Consider the following 23479-nt stretch of genomic DNA (forward strand, 5'->3'; position numbering starts at 1 on the left):
GTGGTGTACACGTGAGAAGTGGAACGAAAATCATACATGATTCCAAACATTTTTTACAAATAAATAACTGCAAAGTGGGGTGTGCGTAATTATTCAGCCCCCTTTGGTCTGAGTGCAGTCAGTTGCCCATAGACATTGCCTGATGAGTGCTAATGACTAAATAGAGTGCACCTGTGTGTAATCTAATGTCAGTACAAATACAGCTGCTCTGTGACGGCCTCAGAGGTTGTCTAAGAGAATATTGGGAGCAACAACGCCATGAAGTCCAAAGAACACACCAGACAGGTCAGGGATAAAGTTATTGAGAAATTTAAAGCAGGCTTAGGCTACAAAAAGATTTCCTAAGCCTTGAACATCCCACAGAGCACTGTTCAAGCGATCATTCAGAAATGGAAGGAGTATGGCACAACTGTAAACCTACCAAGACAAGGCCGTCCACCGAAACTCACAGGCTGAACAAGGAGAGCGCTGATCAGAAATGCAGCCAAGAGGCCCATGGTGACTCTGGACGAGCTGCAGAGATCTACAGCTCAGGTGGGGGAATCTGTCCATAGGACAACTATTAGTCGTGCACTGCACAAAGTTGGCCTTTATGGAAGAGTGGCAAGAAGAAAGCCATTGTTAAAAGAGAACCATAAGAAGTCCTGTTTGCAGTTTGCCACAAGCCATGTGGGGGACGCAGCAAACATGTGGAAGAAGGTGCTCTGGTCAGATGAGACCAAAATGGAACTTTTTGGCCAAAATGCAAAACGCTATGTGTGGAAAACTAACACTGCACATCACTCTGAACACACCATCCTCACTGTCAAATATGGTGGTGGCAGCATCAGGGTCTGGGGGTGCTTCTCTTCAGCAGGGACAGGGAAGCTGGTCAGAGTTGATGGATGGAGCCAAATACAGGGCAATCTTGGAAGAAAACCTCTTGGAGTCTGCAAAAGACTTGAGACTGGGGCGGAGGTTCACCTTCCAGCAGGACAACGACCCTAAACATAAAGCCAGGGCAACAATGGAATGGTTTAAAACAAAACATATCCATGTGTTAGACTGGCCCAGTCAAAGTCCAGATCTAAATCCAATCGAGAATCTGTGGCAAGATCTGAAAACTGCTGTTCACAAACGCTGTCCATCTAATCTGACTGAGCTGGAGCTGTTTTGCAAAGAAGAATGGGCAAGAAGTTCAGTCTCTAGATGTGCAAAGCTGGCAGAGACATACCCTGAAAGACTGGCAGCTGTAATTGCAGCAAAAGGTGGTTCTACAAAGTATTGACTCAGGGGGCTGAATAATTATGCACCACCCCACTTTGCAGTTATTTATTTGTAAAAAATGTTTGGAATCATGTATGATTTTCGTTCCACTTCTCACGTGTACGCCACTTTGTGTTGGTCTTTCACGTGGAATTGCAATAAAATTGATTCATGTTTGTGGCTGTAATGTGACAAAATGTGGGAAAGTTCAAGGGGGGCCGAATACTTTTGAATACTGTATGTGCAGAATCTAGTTCAGCATTGCTTTGCTGATATAGGCAAGACCTTTCCTGCTAAAAATGGCAGCATAAACTTGTATAAGTAGTTCAGCATTGATAGAGTCATTAAGCATGTGCAAGTTTTCTCTGCCATGTACACTAACACAGCCATGTATCTGCTTAAATACTGGCTTATAGAAACTCAAGTGAGACTTGTTTTCAAAAAGGAATTTCACATTTTTGGTTTGTCAGCTCAGAGGAAAGTTTTTCCGCCTCGCCTCAGTCCATCTTAAATGTAAAGGTGGTAGAATTTATGAATGTTGTTTATATTTGCCACTTTTTTTTTTATTTTTTTTTTTTAGCATGGTAGAGTTTAAACTTCCATTGTTGATGGAACAGTAAGCTATGTTTCTGGCAGTGGTTTTCAAATTTCCTGAGCCCATGCACTGCTTTTCACTGCAGAATCTTGTCTATACAAAGCTGACTTTCCGATTTGATTATAATATATTTTAGGGACGGCATTTTAAAGTTTCAGGTTTAATATGCTTTTTTTTTTTATATGAGCGTAGCGCTTAAATATTCGGAAGTCAAGTCATTTTTCAATTGGATCTCAACTCTTGAAAGGGGAGTATACATACATGGGGTGGGAGTTTATTGAGCACCAGCAAGTTCTAATCGAGTAAATTATATGACTGACCCAGTTTATGACTGATGTCCTGCTATTTATTTATTCATTTTAATTTTCGGGGTTTCAAATGGATTTTAGACATATTTGGTGGTACATTCTCATAAGACAGCCTTCCGAGGGAGTTAACAGGTTGTAATTAGTTTAAAGATAAGTTTATGTTCTGCAACAATATCCGGAAGGAAAACTGAAAGGTGTCGCTTTGTTATTTATTTATTATTTATTAAAGAGGCGCTGTCACTGGATAGCCCGCTTGACCCAGCAACGATCTGTAGTGTGCAGAACCATGAGTCGGAAGCAGGAGGAGGAGAGCTCGCTCTCAGCTGGACACTGGTTTCACTGTTGACTGGCTCCGTGACGATAAGCAGGCAGCAGACGAGGATGCTCTGTTGTCTGGTGCGCACTCTCCTGTCTCCAGCTCTCCACAATCACCATGGAAGAGCCTAATTAATGCACAGCCTCTCCGTGTCTCTCCCACTCCCGGAGCTGATGAATTTTAGAGCGCCGTTAGAGACGGGACCTGCGTTTTTCGCCCTCCGAAGCTCCGGACTCGGCTATCCATCGGAGAGGACCGCGACTGAATTATAAAGTCTTCAGAAAAGGTAGCTCACAGCGTGGTGCGGGTTCTGCTCCACAAACTGAAGTTAGCCTCTTAGCATAGCCGCGTTTTCCTGCATGCAGGCAATGATGTTTTTTTTTTTAATGTATATTTTATTATTGTCAGAGGACAGCAGATATTAAAGGCCACTTTCCTCTCGATGCTGTCCTGTTCTGTAGATTCACAGATCTGTCGCCTTGTCATAAACAATAGCGGCCACTGGTAAATTGACATGAATAGAGCTCTCCAGGGCTGATACCAGGCTGATACCTTTTCTGGTCATGTGGACCGTCCACTGTATTAGCCCCGAGTGTGAGAGCACCGCTGATTGAGGTTTGTTGTAATAACGTTGCCAGCTGTTTCTGATGGGCAGCGGGGACCATCTGACGGCTGTGCGCTGCTCAATTTTCACTATGAGCGCCCGGAGTCCAGCCTGTCATTTCACATCGCTGTGTTTTGGGGTTTTTTTTTTTGGTTTTTTTGGGGGGGGCGGGGGGTGACCATGTCTTACCTTGGTGGTGTCCAAGGAGAAACATGAGGACGCTCGATGATGGTTATTTTGTCACGAATTGCTCATGGAAATGTCAGTATCTGTTTCCATCACGGTCGCACGGTCGACGACGTCGATGCAGCAGTGAAATTAATATCTAGAAAAATTATGCATTTAATACGCATTGTTCTCATTTTGAGCTTGCACACTAGCCTTGGCTACATGATGGCAGGAGCGTAGTGCAAAAAGAGACGTAAAGCAGCCAGTCTCGCTGCAGCGAGGTGTAGAGCCATGCATTACAATAATACACATATCACATTTTGTGTGTGTGTGTGTGCAATAAGAAGATTAGTTCTTCTTGGAGCATCACTGCAGTGTGACCTTTTTGTGTTTCTTCCTCTGCGGGCCTGCTCGCAGTTCAAGGACTTACACAGCTGATGTGACCAAGTGATGCCTGAGAGTGGCAGCTCTGAATTGTGGCATGTTGCTTTTATCCCCCCCCCCCCCCCCCCTTGTGAAATATGGTTATTTTTAGACAATTTGGGGCAATTTACTAATCCCAGACTTTGATCGTTACATCAAAGCCAATCAAAGCCTGCTATATTTGTTGAAGGTGATCAGGTAATTTCTCTGTTTGAGTTACTCACAGGACTGTGGAACCAGGATTGCTTATCAGAGAGGAAAATAAAAAATGGGTTAGAGTTTCACTGAGAATGTGCTTTGGTATCTCTGTTAGATTAATTATCATTCCTATCATAAATTATAAGACCTTATAATGTTGCAAACATTAATTATAGGCATGTATCGATATGGTTAATGCTCTTTTTTTTTTACATCATTAAACTCCAATTGTTTGCAATTCCATTGGGAGCACCTCCTGTGTTGTATATATGTTTAGTACACAGCAGATGACAGGGAAAGAACTGTATGCTGATTTAGCACTATTATTAGTCGGAAAGATTAGAGGTTATTCCTAACTGTCAGTACTGAATATAAACAAAGTTAAGGCATGGCAAAGCCAGTTTTATTTACACAGCAGGGAAAATTAGAGAAATGAAGACGAGAACAACATAAAAATAGTAGAATTAATGGAAATGCTATCGATCAATAATGTTTTAAAACAATAGCAACAAAAAAAAATAATTCACAACATTCAGAAATAAATCATTCACTTTGTCCAGGGTGTATTCAAGCATCTAGGGTCCAATGTAATGGAGCTTTGAATGTATGTTGAACAGACTGTCAGGACTCCAGGTCCCAGGGCGAACATGGATATGAGGAAGTAAAGCCATTCACAGTTTTGTATCCAGAAAAAGAACCTTAAAATCTTTACTTGTTCATACTGGATGCCTTTGCAGCAATTGAGGTAGGTTCAGTGTAATGAGCTTTGTGTTGTTACAAAAAACAAACTGTCTTTCTCACATTTTTTTCAGAGGCAAATTATGCCAGCAGCATCAGAGTCGGACACCCTGGTGACTTGCCACCTCATTGGTCAGACTACTCTGCCCTCCTATAGTCTCCCGGTCTACCCTGGCAGATCCATGCTGCTGGATGCTCCTCACAGAGCCACGCCCGCACCATGAGCGCCAACGGGCCTGCCCCAGACCCAGCCCCTACCGCCCCAGAAGCCCCTCCCACCTCAACGACCGCCCCTGCTCCGGGTCCAGCCCCGGCCTCAGCCCCAGCACCGGCTCCCACGGCACCACCTGCTCCCCCCGCTCCACCTGCCCCAACATCCTCTACCATCCCGGTAGGTGCGTTGGCACAGAAGAAGCGGCAGCAGTATGCCAAAAGCAAGAAACAGGGCAGTAACGCCAACAGTAGGCCACCGAGGGCTCTGTTCTGTCTCAACCTCAACAACCCTATACGCAGGGCCTGCATCAGCCTGGTGGAGTGGAAGTATCCTTTAAAATGGTGCATGTGCATGCTTGTGTTTAGATTGGACAAAAGATAAAGGCTGATAAAAGAGTAGATATGGGCAAAGGAGGAAACTGTGAAATTTTGGTGTTTAGAGCTTTATGTAACACATGTAATTACGTATTACATCGAGTTATCTAATAGCCATTAATAATTGGATGTATCATTCAGAACTCTAAATAATTTGATGATCATTGAAATTGTAAAATAACATCTCAGATAGAAGCAGTATGGCTGCAAAGTAGCAAAGTCTTTGTTTCTCTTCATATGAACAGGATAGTGCAGGATTTTGGGTCACTGTAGCACAGAAACACAAAAATGTTTGAAAATATGTTTGTATGTGTGAGAAACTGCGACAGGCAGCTTTAAATTTTTTATGACCCTTGATAGGGAAACAAATTTCTGCTGATCTTTTTCCTGATCAATGAAAACTGATCATTTTTGGTGTCTACAACTCTTGGATCTTAGCTACGATAATTAAGTAATGATTATTGATGACTGCCACTAAATGTAGACTTAGGTTAACTAAATGGTAAACAGATTAAATTTCTCATGGTTTACATATTGTCTGCTTATTTTGGAGCATTTTTGTGTTTAGTAAAGCTTTGAATTCAGTTTTTCTAGTTTATTGATTCTGATGGAAAACGAATACACTTAAAGTCACAGGAAAAGAAGTTTCTATATTATCTTAAATGCTGATAAATATATATATATGTATTTTAGGTAGGCGCAATGTAGCTTATGTGCTATTTGAAGCATGTCTCTCCAATAAAGACAGAGTGAACATTACCATGTCATTACGGGTGAGCTTTATAGACGAAGCAACTGAACCCTGGCACAGCACAGCTGTGGTGGTGTTTTTGCTGGAACAGATGCTTCTATCACAAAAGCCGTCAGATGTTATAAAGTAGATTGCTCAACATGAATCACAGAGATATATTCATAAGCCCTCTTTTCATGTTTGTTGAAAAAAAAGTCTCTGGGGATTGACTACCAGTACACTTTAGGAAATGCAGCTGTAGCCATATCAGGTGTCCCAAATTGCTCTGCATGGACTACGTGCAACAGCACGGCACAAATGGCATTTCTTTCTCAAATATTGTTGGAATAGGGTCGTTTTTCCTTTTTTATTACATTTTTGAATGACAAGAAGCTTAAATTTAACCTTTCAGGATTTGAAAATGAAAATGGAAAGCTAGAGTAAAATATGTCAGTGCTTACTGTAATGGAGGACATAATGGAGGTGAATGCTTTTCCCACTGTTTTAAAAATTTTAGTCATAAAAATCTGGCACGGTTCAGCATTTCATTAGATCAGTGTAGCTTGTCATAAACCCTCTGTTGGGATTGCAGTTGTTTTTTAGATGCAAGCGTTTTTCTTTCTTTTCCATTATTTTCCATCATAGATATTTTTACCAGTTTTTTCAACTTTTTTGCCTTTTTCAGTCACGTTATATGCATGTGTACGCATGTGTGGCGTCATCAGTGCAAATTATATAAACTTGAAAAAGGGGTAAAATTTGCATTATTATAAAAACCAAATCAAAACATTAAATGACAAATACATAAAAACAAATAAAAATAAATGAGAGCTAAGATTCATGAAACAAAGCTCTGTATTCTACTGTATAAGTGAAGTATTTCAGTAAGTATTTTGTTAGATACACGATTTCAAAAAAATACAGAAGTTCAAATGTGCAGTTTTTATCCATATAATTTATTGCTTCATCTCTCTGTCATCATTTTCCTTAACTTCCTCTCTCAGGCCATTTGATATCTTTATATTAATTGCTATTTTTGCCAACTGTATGGCCTTAGCTGTTTATATCCCTTTCCCTGAAGATGATTCCAACTCCACTAACCATGACCTGGTGAGTAGTTTGTATCTGTTGGTGTCTGCTACATACACATTGCTCCACATAGTAACAATATCAACTAAGAATGTCAACTTCTTACTGTCTTCTTAATGATTGGATAATTAGTAAGGAATATAAAAAATATTATTTTTGCTGTATTTGTGATGAAACTGAAGGAAGATTGTCGAGTGCAGTGTATGCTGTACTCTTCTTGTCTGGTTAGCTTTCATCAGATTATATTATCATTAAGCTGTTTCACGACACATTATCAAACGTGTTGTTGCTTTATAATCCTCTTTAAGTATATAGATTGATAATATCATTCTTCTGAGATGAAGATACCAGAGGTTTTGCAGTAACAGCAGGACACTGCATAGAGACAGTGTTTTCTGTGTATACAGTAGCTTTATTATTTAGCATCTGCCGTGCTTAGGAGAGAAATACTTAGACACCCATTCTCACGGTGCTTTATCATGTCATCGTTTTCAGGTTTTATTCAGCGTTCTATTTTTAGAATTTTATCGTCATTGCACCACTCTTTGCACCTTGTGCATTTATGTCTGTATGATGAATTATGGGGGGCGTAGTTGTTGTAAGCATTGTTCCACAGCTGAGGATAAGTGGATTCTTCAAAGGCCAAACAGATGCATAGAATCTGCGATGCTCGCATGAACAGAGTTTGATAGTGTTTAGTGTGTTTTGAGTGGCGTGTCGAGTGAGTATGAAGACATGAAAGGATTTGAAAGCTCTATTTATGAGCAGAAACATGTGAGTGAAAGGTTATTGGCTTGCTCTAAATGACTCCTCTGACTGTTATGTTGCTGAACGTGCTGTGAAAGATAAGCTACAGCTCTGGTTAAAAGTGAGTTGGTCTACTTTAGAAAGGTGTGCTGCGTCCCAGTTTGACCTCCTGGAGGGTGACCTCGGGGTGTTTGTTTACACAGCACTGCTACATCAGAGAAAAGTGGGCCATCTGGGACGTTACAGTGCCTGATACAGTATTATCTACCATATGCTGTCAAGTTCAGCTTGGAGTGAAATCCAAAAGTGGTCTATTAGAATCGTAATGGTGACAACTAGATGAAACTGTTGTAAAAGAAAATACAGAAAAAGAGTCTAGAAATAAGTAATACTTAGTTCCTCTTCTCTGAATATGAAAACATATTTTATTTGAAAACTATTGTCATTCTTTTGCATTGTGAATAATGATACAAAAGGCTTTTTGTGATTTAATTTGTGTGTGTTTGTCTGCCTTTATATCATAGAATATCTGTAGTAGGAAAATGCTTTAATGACAGACCATACATTTGAGTTTTATTTGAGCATTGAGATAAACTACATGCAAATGAATGAGAGCTTCATTGTGCATTAGATGGCTGTTGAACCAAACAGCTTTCAGGGACAGATGCCACTTACTAATATGTGTCTAGCTTCAAACTGTTAATGGACTGTGTGGCTGCTTGCTTATTTTGTACCAGTAACTTTGTATAGTGTCTATAGCTTAGATCTTTTTACAAATGCACCTTAATGCACTGTGAGCATCATGGTGGCATTTTAATCAGTTCAAAGTGTCTGAATTTACATATATGTCTGTTCAGATATGAATTAGTTTGGCAGCAAAGTCTGGGAACCTTTTAAATGTTGAGTTAAATGGTTACCAAATACCTTCACTTATTAGGAGGGATACTATTTGCCACATAGCAGTTATTGTATGTGTCTTACTTCTTTATGTTTGTTGTCTGAACTTGCTCACCGTCTTCTAGTGGTTTACATAGGAGTGTCAAATTGGATTTATGAATGCACCCATTAAGAATTAACGAAAAACCTCAGTGCCTGTCAGGATCCAGGACTGAATAGTACATTTATGTGGCTCTCATGCTTCATGAACAAGGCCATTAAGCAGAGATGAGACGATGGGCTGATGAGTAGATATGAATAGATTTATCATGTATTGGTGTGCTTTCAGTAATTTTTACAGTTAGAGCTTTAACTTTTTAGACGTATAACTCTAACCTACTCTGTATTGAATTCATACAGAGGCTTTTTTAGTACACTATATAGGTTTTTTTTTTTGCTTACAGCGGTTACACTGATTATTGCCCAGTGCTACACACAGCTTCCTCTTGCTTGCACAGGCTTTTGGTTTAATTCTGCAGAGGCAGCATATAATCAAATACTAGAGGGCAAATAATGCAATCTTTTCCTTTTCAGCATCGCTCGAACAATAGAAATCTTTATAGGGCAGGTGTGCCAGCTTGGCCTTGGTTGTTCTACAGAACTCACGCTGTAGTCACAGGAGGAGCACTAGAGAGAAAAACGCTGAGCTGGTTTTGTTGTAGCAGCCAGCAGGTAAGGCTGGAGTGAAGATTGCCATTTCACACTACTCTGCTCTGCAGCCTCACAGGTGGACTGATATGAAACCTGAGTTGCTGTGCTCAGAGGCTGATGTGTAAAGCACGGAACAAATGATATCCGAAAGCTGCGATAGCATGCAGGTTTTAATTCACTTACAAAGCACAGAGACACTAAAACCAGCATGCAATACGCTGCTGTGTAGATGTGTGGATGTGTAAACTATATTCAGGACAGTCCCTGCATGTTCTGTTGAAATCACAAGATAAAATACTCAGTCTGTGCATTTTACACTGTGTGCACAGTATGTAGGTGCTGCAGAGCTGCTTGACTTGGAACATTACATTGCTGCAAAGTCACAGAGGCCTTTATAGCCTGAGTCTGCCCATCTTGTTAGTAAGGCTTGGTTAAATGCAGCAGCTCATTATAAATAGAAAGCAATTTTCTCCTCAGGCGGAACAGAGGGCATAAGATTGGGGTCTAGCTACCACCAGGAGGCACAAGTGAGTAACAGGATGTAGCCAGCACACAAATACACACATGCACCGTGAGACCACAAACCCTTGTCAGGACCTTATAGTCATATTTTCATTAATCTCTTGCTTAGTTTGCTCTCTGACTGCTCTTCTTTGTTTAGTCATTTCACTTCAGTAATAAGAAATGTACACGTAACCCACCCTACACGTGACTGCGTCTCCTCCACACCCACCTTGTCCAAGGGACAGACAAATAGTCTGTGACCCTCCTGCCTTTGCTTTAAGGTCATTTCTGACTTATCTATCTGAGTCTCAACACCACAGGCAGCTCCTGCTGAAGGTAGCTGAGCAAAACAATGACCTTTTCACGGTGAATATGATTCATACATCTTATCCTTTGTCAGGCAACATGCAGTGAATTGCGTCTGGTATCAGGTAGTGTCTGTGCCCATATCCCTGTAATTGCGTAACTCTGGAGCTGCAGAGCTATTTATTTTACTGGGGACAAAAGGACACTAACATGTAAAGAGTCAGTCTTCAACCAACAACGAGGTCATTTGGATGCCAGCAGAGAATGATCAATTCTGACCAGTTTCCCTTTGGATGCTGTTACAATTTACTGTGCCACAATTTTTAAAATACAAATAAATGGTATAAGTTTGATATGGTATAATGGTAATGGTATAAACTGATGCCATATATGGCTTCAAATATACTACAGAATAACTAATCACACAAATCCACCACCATGTATCCCCCTAAGCTTACATTCAGTCAGTTACAACACAGTGCAATGCCAACTCTACTAAAATCACATAGATATGTCACACAATGAGCAACATGTTTACAGGAACTAAAAGAAGAGAGGCTATTACATGTGAAGTTAACATGCATGGGACTCTGTCCTAGGCATGAAATGTGCCTATTGTGTACTAGAAAATGAGCAACTATCAGCGTCATCATCAGTTCTGATGTAAATACGTACCAACAACTATCAAGGTGCCAAACTTGTGACCCAAAGCCAAATGCCTGCTGACTGATCACAATCATCAAGTTTTTCAGAGTGACAACGAACCACTGAGAGGCATTCAGTGCTTCCTGTCAAATCTGAGGCACAGCACAGCAAAGTTTTCACAACTAATTATAATTTGAACATGTCTGGATTATTGTCAGTCTCACTTTTAAAAATGTTTTTACACGGCTGGAGATTTTAGAGATAATGTTTTGAATATTTTACACCAACACTTTCATTAGTGTGTTGAACATAATCATTGCACTTAGGTTCAAACTCCACTTCAGTAGTACTGGTGGTTTATGATGTGTACAGCTTGCCTTTGTTATTATCAGCAAAAATATACAATATACACTATTTCCACTTTATATACGCAGTGGTCTTTATGGTATGTCTCAGCAAAAGAATGAAGTGGCCAATTTAAAAAAAAAGTTATGGTCACCATGTGTCTTTATAGACCATATGCTGTTCACAATTATAATTTAACACAAAAAGTGCCAACGTGGGCTTGGAGGTGTAAAAGGTCCCACTATCCCTAAGCTTTTGGAGGGAGCTGAGGGAGCAGATGACAAGTATTGTATAGGAAGTGCTGCCAAGGTTCACATGTCAGTGCTTTAGTGGCATGTTGTGTTATAGAAGAGTGTAAATGTAAATGAAGCAGTTGGTTTTTTCTCTTTGTGTGCGTATGTGTGTGTGTGTAATGGCTGGCACAAGCAGTAACGCCTGGACCGTGGACTCCCATAGAGATGATTGTAGAAGTATGTGTTTAGTCACTTAACGTAGCTGCTCATTTGTGGCTCACACTAGCTCTGTCCCTGCTTGTTATCTTGAATGTGTAGTTTTGCACATGTGCCTAAGTGCGAGAGTGTGTTTGTCTGTGTGTGTGTTTGTGTGTGTGTAATTGAGGTAGAGATGGAGAGAGGCAGAGCTATGCTAGCTTTGTGCAAATGCTGTGTGACTGTGCAGCCATGATAATGTACAACAGCCGAGCATGTGCAAAGGCTGTGCATCAAACAGGCCTTCTTAAAGGGGAAAACTGTTTTAGGAAGAAATTCTGTTTTTTTTTTCTATAGACGCGGAATCATTTCTTATAAAAATATTTTCATCAAGATTGCATGAGGAAAAAGAGAAGTTGCCATTTTTTGTTTGCTGTCCTAAGCGTTTGTTGATTTGCTGTTGATGATAGATGATGATTAGAAATATAATGTGATGTATTTGAATTTCTATTTGCATGTTACACTGACAAACTTTATACCAACCCTTCATAAGATTCATGAGATCCAAGAAAACCTTCATGACCTCTCTGTTGAAAATGAGTGTTTGTGGTTTTATTTCAGTTAAAACAACATTTTCATACAAAATATGTTGTCGTCCCTGGATTTTGTCGTAAAAATTTTACATGTATGTTTGTCAGTTTTGGACTCTTTATATTTGGTTGTTCTAATATATGAAGTTTAGATTTTGGTGATGATTTTTGTGAATGTTGGATTCCTGTTTTGGGGCCTTGTCTATAGTATAATGTAAGTCTTAGTTCTGGTTTCCATTTGCATTATCCTTTGTCTTATTTCCTTGTTCATGTCTTGGTTTCTCTGTGTTCACGTGTTATGTGTCAGTAGTTTATGTGCCATGTCTTTTGGCATTTTTTCTGTTTTATTTTGAAAGATAGTTTTCCTTCCTCTGATGTGATAGTTTTGCTTCCTGTCTGACCTCCCCTGATTGTGTCCACCTGTTGTTGATTACTTTGACCTGGGTCTCATTCAGTGAGTGCTATAGTTCTGGCAGTGTATACACTGTATATGCATCTGTGTACCTCTTTGTCAAGTTTGCATCTCCCATGTTTTCCTAGGTTGTTTTGTGTTGTTTCCTGTCAGAAGCATTGTTGCTCTGTACAGGTCATGTGGTATTGTAGATAACTGCTGTAGTGTAAAAACTCAATCCTGTTTTTTCCCCTCCACTGAGCTGTAACTGTGGCGAGACAAACTACCTGATCTCTGACAACAGCAGCATTTTCAAATGAGGAAATGACAACAGTTTTATTCAGCAGCTACATCGCTGCTCAGCTGTGTGTCGACTACAGTGGGGCAAAAAAGTATTTAGTCAGCCACCGATTGTGCAAGTTCCCCCACCTAAAATGATGACAGAGGTCAGTAATTTGCACCAGAGGTACACTTCAACTGTGAGAGACAGAATGTGAAAAAAAAATCCATGAATCCACATGGTAGGATTTGTAAAGAATTTATTCGTAAATCAGGGTGGAAAATAAGTATTTGGTCAATAACAAAAATACAACTCAATACTCTGTAACATAACCTTTGTTGGCAATAACAGAGGTCAAACGTTTACTATAGGTCTTTACCAGGTTTGCACACACAGTAGCTGGTATTTTGGCCCATTCCTCCATGCAGATCTTCTCGAGAGCAGTGATGTTTTGGGGCTGTCGCCGAGCAACACGGACTTTCAACTCCCGCCACAGATTTTCTATGGGGTTGAGGTCTGGAGACTGGCTAGGCCACTCCAGGACTTTCAAATGCTTCTTACGGAGCCACTCCTTTGTTGCCCGGGCGGTGTGTTTTGGATCATTGTCATGTTGGAAGACCCAGCCTCGTTTCATCTTCAAAGTTCTCACTGATGGAAGGAGGTTTTGGCTCAAAATCTCACGATACATGGCCCCATTCATTCTGTCCTTAACACGGATCAGTCGTCCTGTCCCCTTGGCAGAAAAACAGCCCCATAGCATGATGTTTCCACCCCCATGCTTCACAGTAGGTATGGTGTTCTTGGGATGCAACTCAGTATTCTTCTTCCTCCAAACAGGACGAGTTGAGTTTATACCAAAAAGTTCTACTTTGGTTTCATCTGACCACATGACATTCTCCCAATCCTCTGCTGTATCATCCATGTGCTCTCTGGCAAACTTCAGACGGGCCTGGACATGCACTGGCTTCAGCAGCGGAACACGTCTGGCACTGCGGGATTTGATTCCCTGCCGTTGTAGTGTGTTACTGATGGTGACCTTTGTTACTTTGGTCCCAGCTCTCTGCAGGTCATTCACCAGGTCCCCCCGTGTGGTTCTGGGATCTTTGCTCACCGTTCTCATGATCATTTTGACCCCACGGGATGAGATCTTGCGTGGAGCCCCAGATCGAGGGAGATTATCAGTGGTCTTGTATGTCTTCCATTTTCTGATGATTGCTCCCACAGTTGATTTTTTCACACCAAGCTGCTTGCCTATTGTAGATTCCCTCTTCCCAGTCTGGTGCAGGTCTACAATACTTTTCCTGGTGTCCTTCGAAAGCTCTTTGGTCTTGGCCATGGCGGAGTTTGGAGTCTGACTGTTTGAGGCTGTGGACAGGTGTCTTTTATACAGATGATGAGTTCAAACAGGTGCCATTCATACAGGTAACGAGTGGGGGACAGAAAAGCTTCTTACAGAAGACGTTACAGGTCTGTGAGAGCCAGAGATTTTCCTTGTTTGAGGTGACCAAATACTTATTTTCCACCCTGATTTACGAATAAATTCTTTACAAATCCTACCATGTGGATTCATGGATTTTTTTTTCACATTCTGTCTCTCACAGTTGAAGTGTACCTCTGGTGCAAATTACTGACCTCTGTCATCATTTTAAGTGGGGGAACTTGCACAATCGGTGGCTGACTAAATACTTTTTTGCCCCACTGTATGTAGCTTTAGGGAAAAGCTATCACTTATCTCTTATGCAACAAATATGTGTATATATTATTATGTTTCCTTTTTTTCTTTGTTGAGACATTCATTTTAGCAGTGTAGGTAAGATGACCTGTACAGTAGTGTTTTCCTTGGCTGAGTGACATCCACATCTCACACGCAACTCCTGCCCGCCCCCACAGTACTTCAGATACGCACACATAAGCTACACAAAAAGACACATTTATGTGCTGTACATACAAACACATGAACAAATACAAAAGAGAGCACAGGGCAGATGCGCAGTGCATTATGGTATTTCTTAGAGTAGTTGCCAGATTTCAATTTGTTGCATTCCTGCTTTTGTTATTCTTGTATTTGTAATCAGTAGTTAAGAATTACTGAAAATGCTACAATATCTGAGAAAAGTATATGAATACCATATTACAAATATTCCAGTTTACTAAACATATGACTAACCGGTAATCTGAATACTGTCTTATTAAAAGATGTACCTGATAAACACTTGAACAGCCATCCCAATATAGACTGCACACTCAAGCACAGATATTTACTGTGAAAACCTGCAGGAGTAGGCGGTGAAAAAGCACTAAATATTGGCTGCCCTCACCCCCCCCCCCCTGGCTTGGCTGGATGGCACTGACTGATCTATACAGACAGGGGAAGGAAAGAGAGATGTAGAGGGCGTGGGGGAGGGCGATAGCGGGAGAGTGAGAGTGTATGTCTACTCAGTGCAGAATCAGATCCGTAATGACACTGTAATGTTTCTTTAAGATTCGAGAGATATCTGCTCTCAAACTGTCCCATAGCTGGTAACTGTGGAATTTATATTTGGACGGAGTGTGTATACCCTATATTGTTCTACATATGACATACACTCAAACATGGACTCAAACATGCATATTTATACTCTGATTTCCATCTGTGGGCTCGCTGTCTCATACTCAGATATTCCTACAGGTACGTATACAGTAGAGACAATCAGGTACTTATGAAAACAGAGCAAACAGCAAATTAAATGTGCACTGCACATGTTATGTCAGAGGAACCTGCACATATTTTCAGTCTAATTGTGACCATTTTCAACACATCTAGAGGTTTAAAGTTTAATGCAATAAAAAAGTTTAACCCTGGTTTATGTCATCATCTTTGTGGAGATTCCTGATTTATTTTTGATATATTTTTATTCCAGTCTTATGTTCCTGACTCCTAACTTATTAGCCTTCGTCTTGATGATGTGGTTTGTGTGTTCCTCCTCAGCGGTCTTGACTCTCCTGCCGAATGCTGCAGTATGAAGCCAATGGGGTGGTGTTGGCAAACATTTTAGAAGAAAAGTAAAACTGCAGCATTACAACAATATCAAGCAGTTAAACACATAATACAGTCTAACACCAATGAGGTTGAAGAATATCAGTGCGTTAGAATAAAGGTATTAAAAGCTCTGTATAAATGTGTGAGCACTTTAAGTGCTTTGGTCAGTAAGACTGTAAAAGACTATAATAAAAAAATCTAGTCTATTTAAAGTCGGGACAGAAAACTGGCAAAAATGCTGACTGTGTAAGTGGGCAGACTTCTTAGTATAACAGCTCTATGATTAAGACATAGGGGAATCTGATGAATTGCGATTCTTATTTCATTTAGTTAATATTTAGATGCGGGTAAAACATTTTCAGCTTTTATTTTTCAGTTTAAGAATCTGAATAACTGATCAGTTAGTAGGCTGAGATTTTGTGCCTGTTCATCTCTAACCTGCTCCAGAGTAGGTTAGGTCTGCACCAGAAGTTGCTGTGGTCATGTAGTGCATTAAGAAATTAACTGTCTTCTGGTCAAACCCAAGATTAACCATGAGGTCTCAGGTTGTGACAATAGGTACTTAAGTATTTTCCATAATGTTTATAATGTCACCAGATAACAGGACAATAACTGTTTTCTGTGTTTCGGTCATCTCTGTAATTTTTCCTTTAATTGTTTTGATCTGTTGCTCATACCAAGGCTCATACTGAGGCTGCTGGCCTGTGCCTGGCTAGCTCTGAACTCTGGATCACTTTAGCTGCTTCTCCTTTGTTAGCTTCTTTAAATGTTCATGTTAAGCTAGGTAGGTGAAGTGTAACAGTCTGATCTGATTTGTTGTTATGAATATTTTTGTGGTGGTCTCCGTGTACTTTACTTTAGTGAAGTTTGTGTTGTTAACGGTGAAGGGTTCCAAGCTCAAAACATGTTACTGTGTGGCTGCGCGTGAGTCAGCGTGCAATTTTTTTTTTTGTCTGTGCTGCTGCGCTGTGTTGTGTTGTGGACAGAGATGGGCAGTAACGTGAAACGCGTTACTGTAATCTGATTACCTTTTTCAAGTAATGAGTAATGTAAGGGATTACTATTGCAAAAATGGTAATTAGATTACCATTACTTTCCCGTAGGAACGCTGCGTTACTAAAACCGTGATTTTTTTGCGAGAATGTCTCATGACAGTGACGTAAGCGAGTGCGACGTTCGTGACAACAGCTGTGTGCAGATCAACAATGGATAATATATCGAGTGGGGAGAGAGTATGAGCGTGCAGCGTTTAAAGCGTGGAAGTACTGACCTTACTTTGAGTTTGATTCCATAAAAAGTGACAAAAATATTAGTGTCCGTTGTGCGTGGGAAGAAAACTGCTTTTTACAGCAAAAAAACCCCCTAAACTTCCAAGCAAGCACCGAGTAGCTACGACGTAATGGGAAATTCACAGAGAAACTCGCGGATTCTTCAACTGACCGCTGCGGCACACCTGCACCAGGGTAAACCTCCGCCTACCCCACTCCTGCTTTACAGGTGAAAATAGAGCAACTGGACGGCTAGTCTTTGACTTTATTTATTTTCTGCTGTGTTTTACTTGCATCTCTTTGAAAGAGTGTAAACACAAAAAAATATTTTATTTTATGTGCTGGAATGTGCAGAAAATAGGTTTAAATGTTAAACTAATTTCTTCCAGTCAGAGAATGTTGCATATAATTAAGTTTTTGCTTGATGCATAAAGTTAAAAGATTTAAAGTTTAAAGTTTTAAAAAGAGACTTTTCCATTTGATTACATTTTGTATGATGGATTATGTAGAAAAAGTAGACTTAGGCTGAAAGATCTATCGCTTTATCACCTATTCAGGCTGTAAATCGTGTTTTTAAAAAGTAACCATGTAACTAAGTAACTAAGTAATTAATTACTTTTGAAAATAAGTAATCAGTGAAGTAACGGGATTACTTTTTGTAGGAAGTAATCAGTAATTAGTTACTGATTACTTTTTTAAGTAACTTGACCAACACTGGTTGTGGATGCATGAAACGGACCAGCTCATAATGAGACTTATGTGAGATCGACCAGTTGAACGGACATGCTGAAAAAGGGCTGAGCGATTGGTGTATCTTTTAGCTTGACATTCTGTAATTACCTTTTTTGTGGTGGTTATACCTATTTTTGAAGGAACATCAGGAAACATCAACAACAGGAAAGATTTTGTGAACGAGAAAGTTTATATTTTTAATGAGAGTAAGAGATTGGTACTTATCTGCATATTAAAGATAAATTAAAACATTTCTGAACTGCTCACATGGCATGATATGTAAGTTGAAAATTGATAAGCTAACAAACTTGGCTTTTATTTATCACGATATAGATTTGAAAATTTGCGATAACGATATAACTGACGATATAATTGACACTAGACAAAATACTTTACAACTCCACAATTTTATTATTGCAAAAAAAAAAAACCCCATCAATGTATTTTCACTTAAACAAGCTCAAAGTTGTATAAAAACGTAACAGTGCAAATGCAAATTCCTTGCTGACAGTTTAACCAAAAGGCATTTCCAGTGGAAATTGGCCGACATATCCTCAGCATAACCATGTATAATATCCACAAAACTTAAAAAGAGGTTATACACACACAGTATGGTAATATTACGTTGAAGCACCGTATGTATCACTCCGCGAGGCTCCTGCCTACGATAGCCGTAATGCTCCGACAATCCATCAAGCGGTGCGGCTTCGTAGCTTAGCAAAGTCGTACTAAAACATTTGACAGATTTTTGAGCGCCGTGTACATAAAATCGTTTCGAGGTCAGTAAACACAACCAGAATTCAAACATAAGGCACACGGGATTATAAGGGGCACTGTCGATTTTCAGAAAAATCAAAGGTTTGATTTTAAGTGTGCCGTATTTACCAAAAAACACGGTAATAATGACGGCCCGCTAGCATGCTCTACCAAAAATAGTGCTTTGTTGTGTATCTGACGGACGAAAGCTAAACCAGTTCTACACCACTGAAGTTGCAGCATTTTTACAAACCAATTCTGGTTCATCCGTTTCATTCAACGATTCGCTTTCGCCCTTGTCATTCTCCGTCACCGCCGTGCCTTTTTCGCCATGTGCGTATGAAAACAAAGCCACTGGGCATGCGCGTTTTACCCATATTCTATCGCAATATTTCATTTTCTTGTCGTTGGCCAACATTATACCGGTATTACCATGAACGGTATGATATGGCCCAGCCCTACTTTTAGGGGTAGTATGGCAGGTTTCTAGGGTATATAAAGATTACTGTTATTAATATTTCACCTTCTGTGCAGTCTCGAAACCAAGCTAATGGTCTATAAGCTCTGTCTGTTTAAACCAGAGACAGAAGTTAGAGGGGTATTTCTATCTATCTTCTTGCAAAATGATGCATGTTGATTGGTTGCTAGGCTGCTTTGTTAAAACTATGTATTCATTCAAGAGCAATTTCAGATTTAAATATTAAGCCACAGTGTTTTAACAGCATAGACAAAATTACACAACAAGCTTTATGTCTTTAATTTTGTAAATCTAGAATTTTGTCATTTCTGTGTGAAGTCTAGAGAAAGCTAAATTGCAGCTCATGAGCATTGCGGACAGGCCAATCTGAACTGTTAATAGGTTCACATTACTGCTGTCCGCCTGGCTCAGTCATATGGCGTGTTATGTAGAAGAATGCATGGTTCAGTGGGTTAGCATCATATGTCATATGGTGAAGTGAGCTCTGTGAGATGAAGTGAGCTGTGCCTGTAGACACGAACACTTACCCTGTGGCAGAGAAAGGCCAGTTGGGGTTGTTGCTGTGGGGCTTGAGGAGGAACTTGTGTTATATCGTGTAGTATCCTACTATAAGTTTATTGCTTTTGCCGTTACGGTGCATTTTTGAGTCTAAATATGCAAAGTAAGCATGTGTAAGCACATGTGCTTTATGTGTCGTGATATACCTAAGAGGATGGCAGTGATGTAAACTATTAACTACATATATCGTTCATAAACTGTATTAGACGAGGAAACATGCTACAGTAAGTGTCTTTACAGCACAATAAGATGAGTCAGAGATATTTATGGTCATCCCCAAAGGCCTCTTTCCTTGCTCTCTTTCTCTTATTGTCTCTCTCCCTCTTTCTATTTCTGCCACCGTTGCTGATGAATGAATAAATTGCTGGTTAATTGAAAGGGAACGGTTATCATTTGCTATTATATTTAACATGCTTTCACAAACCAGGAAGTGGTAATTTTCACACACTTACTGTGGCCCTGAAAGCTCAAATAATTCCGATAATGTTAATAATGGGTGTTTTTAATATACAGTCATTGCTAAATTGCTAGTGATCTATCTATAGATATATCTATATCTATCCATATATATATATATATATATATATATATATATATATATATAGATACACACACACACATATGCATAAGTGTGTTGGCTGCTTTAAAGCATATTTGACTTTTATTTATATGTTTTTGCTAACCAACAACAGAAAAATGCAAGAGACCACCTCTCTGTTTGCTGCCTCTAAAATTGTTCAGTTGTCTCTCTGTCACTTTCCTTCCATCCTCACATGAATCGTTCTGTTCTCTCTGCTCCCTGTGGCCTCAGCGTGCTCTGTCATAGAGGCAGCGGCCGTAAGCTTAACTCAACCTTTTACTTCAGTAACAAAGACACCCATGTCTCTTATTCTGGGCTAAGTGCTTCTCACAATCTGCAGTAAACTGTTGGGAAAACGAGCCCTGCAGCCCACAGTACCCCTGCATTTATCGTGAAAAGGAGCACAGAAAAGGGATTAAAGACTCCCTCAGGCAGACGAGGTTATTATGTATATTACAGTATGTATGCATGCATGCATTTTTCCGCAGTGTGTTTAAGGTTAAATTCCTGCCTGTGATACATTTAGTGCTTGCTGTACTGATTGGCAGATATTTTGAATGCCAGCCTTTGTGCAGTTTATGCTGACCTGCCAAGCTTGAAAAATGCAAAGAGCTTCTTTCTGATTTCACATCTTAGCAAAAGGTGCGAGGACTCTTCTAAATGGTGCTGTGTCACCTTTTAGTGTGTTCACCCCCATTTTCACAAACATCTCACTGTCTTAAATGCACATACTACCTTTGCCCGCCTCTGTTGTCAGATCCACTCCCAGTTGACCTCAACCTGATGGCTTAATGTTCCTGTGTTCTCTCTGCCTTTGAAACAACCGGAGAAAGGCGCACTGCTGAGTTACATCACTCGTTCTAATCTGTATATACCCTCTAAAAACACAGATTTTGTTCAGAGAGTGTTTGTCCCTTTTTTTAACCTCTATAGCTCTCTGATACATTCATGCCTTTCATTCCAAACTAGTCAATTGGTTTTAACCATTTTAGCATGGCTCTTACTGGCTCTTTTGTAGATTTGCCCTTTTTTAGTGGTACACAGCGGTCACAATTTTATTTTAATTTTGCATATTCAAAGATACATTCCAGGCACTGAAATGTTTTCAGGATTATAGGTGAAGCTTACACAGGAGATGCCATTTCCATGGGATTTATGTTGATTCCACATACAAAAGTTGTCCAAGTTGTTACAAGAAAAGTTAATCACTGTGTTTGGTCACTGAATGGCTGTGAACAGGCAGCCACACAATGTCCACTTCATACACTGACTAGTATTACCAACACTTAGAAGCTGTGAAACTTGATGTCTACATATCTATGTTGCAGGCAAATCAGGAGTTTCAGTTTCCCTTTGGAGGTCACTTTTTCTTGGCTTTCTGACTCTTCTCTCTCTGATATTTTTCTAATAGCTGTTGTTGTACACAAAGTTCCCTTTAATAGGAAGTCCATCAAAGACATTCAGGCAGTGTTGAGGAAGGTTGTCCTGCAGGCAATGACACACTCTGTCATCGAGCGTTGAAATGTTTGCAAACCAGTAATCAAAATTTAGAAGATACATCTAAAAAGAAAAAAGACAATTTACACTAACATTGATGTCCTTATCTTTCGTTTCTGTCTTTTCTTGTGCACCGTGTCAGTATTTCTGATCTTAGGGTGGAACATCATTGTTCAGTGCTTTGGAAGTACGCTATGAATGAGTGTTTACCTTTTTTGGCCTTTTGCTTTTTAAATGTCAGTAAAATCAATGTGGGGTTGTGACAAACTGCACAGCAATCTGGTCTGTTTGTATATTGTTTCCTATAGTGTAACTGTATTGTGTATTGTCATTTCTGCAAACCTGGGTTATTTTTGTGTCCTGATGTATCAGTTCAGTGCCTACTGATCAATGAAAGTTGACGAGAATATTGCTTTGGAGGCACATTGTTCTTGTAAATTATAGATTTACTGTATTTTTAAGTAGTTAAAACAACTTAATTTTTTACATTTAATTGTAAAATATTTATAAATATTTTTGCTTCGACAAAAAGTCGTTTTCTTGTTGCTCACCAGTAAAATAGAGCTTAATTTATCCTTTCATAGGCACTGTGTCTTTTGCACCTATTCCTGTACCTGTGTGTGTTGAATCTCCAAAACACTGTCTGTATTAATACCTTGCTCATGTTTTCGTTTTTTTTTTTTCTTTCTTTGCCTTTTTGTGTATCTGCAGGAAACAGTTGAGTATGCCTTCCTCATCATTTTCACAATTGAGACCTTTCTGAAGATTATCGCTTATGGCTTGGTGATGCACCAGAATGCGTATGTGAGAAACGGTTGGAACATGCTGGATTTCGTCATTGTGGTGATTGGGTAAGTTTTCAAGTTAAATGATAAATGCTCTGTATGTAAATGGTAAAAGGACAATGGTGGATTCTTTGCTAAACCTTGACAGAATGCTGGCACTACCATAATGAGATCCTCTGCAAGCGATGTAGTTGATGCAGTCCATCAGGATATCAGGACAAAGCGTGTAATAGGCATGCTGGTCCACCCTGTCCATGGGTGGACTGGGAGCCAACTAGTTTAATCAGTTCCGGAAATTAAAAACTCTGGAATATACTTTATGTTTTTTACTCACTACCGACTTTTAACTTTAAATATATTATCTGCCCGTGCTGGTACTGCAATTTCTGCATGCAGTAATGCAGCTTCTGCATGTGTGTCTATTTCACGTTTGGTATGACTATGGTTGTTATGAAAATATTTCAGTTTGTAAGTCATTGATTGAAAGGGAAATGATCATAACCAAAATTCACACCAGGAGAATTGGTTGGCTGACAGTTTTTAACAGAAATGTTACCACTTAGTTTTTGTCAACCAGATACCAAAACTGTTATTTATGTTAGTTCTAGTTTACTATAATTATTATTTTGCAACCCACTACCTGAACTTTGGCCAGATGGTGGGGTTTGAAATCTAAAATCTTAGGTTCAGTTTTTTTTTTTTTTGTTATTTCATTTATTGACACAACTAGTTGCGATTGTTAAATTTGTTAATATTTATGTATTATATTTGCTCGTTCTATGTGCTGGTTTGCAGGCCAGGTCACAAGGTTTAGCTATTTTTAGTCTCCTTTTAGGATTTTTTTTGACTTGTGACCAGTGTTGGTCAAGTTACTTGAAAAAAGTAATCAATAACTAATTACTGATTACTCCCCCCAAAAAGTAATCCCGTTACTTTACTGATTACTTATTTTCAAAAGTAATTAATTACTTAGTTACTTAG

General features: G+C 39.6%; 1 protein-coding gene across 2 annotated transcripts in view; it reads left to right on the forward strand.

Moving 5' to 3' along the window:
* Nucleotides 1-443: 443 nt before the first annotated feature.
* Nucleotides 444-23479, forward strand: part of cacna1da (calcium channel, voltage-dependent, L type, alpha 1D subunit, a) — a 69950-nt gene continuing 46914 nt past the window's right edge. For both annotated transcript variants that reach the window (XM_026167827.2, XM_026167831.2), the window contains exons 1-4: nt 444-2750; nt 4670-5135; nt 6918-7023; nt 22425-22564. In XM_026167827.2, the coding sequence (XP_026023612.1) occupies nt 4816-5135; nt 6918-7023; nt 22425-22564 (566 nt within the window). In that variant the 5' untranslated portion in view covers nt 444-2750; nt 4670-4815. The remainder of the gene's footprint in view (nt 2751-4669; nt 5136-6917; nt 7024-22424; nt 22565-23479) is intronic.

This window comes from Astatotilapia calliptera, chromosome 5, assembly GCF_964374335.1.
Source record: "Astatotilapia calliptera chromosome 5, fAstCal68.1, whole genome shotgun sequence".
In the NCBI taxonomy this organism is placed as follows: Eukaryota; Metazoa; Chordata; class Actinopteri; order Cichliformes; family Cichlidae; genus Astatotilapia; species Astatotilapia calliptera.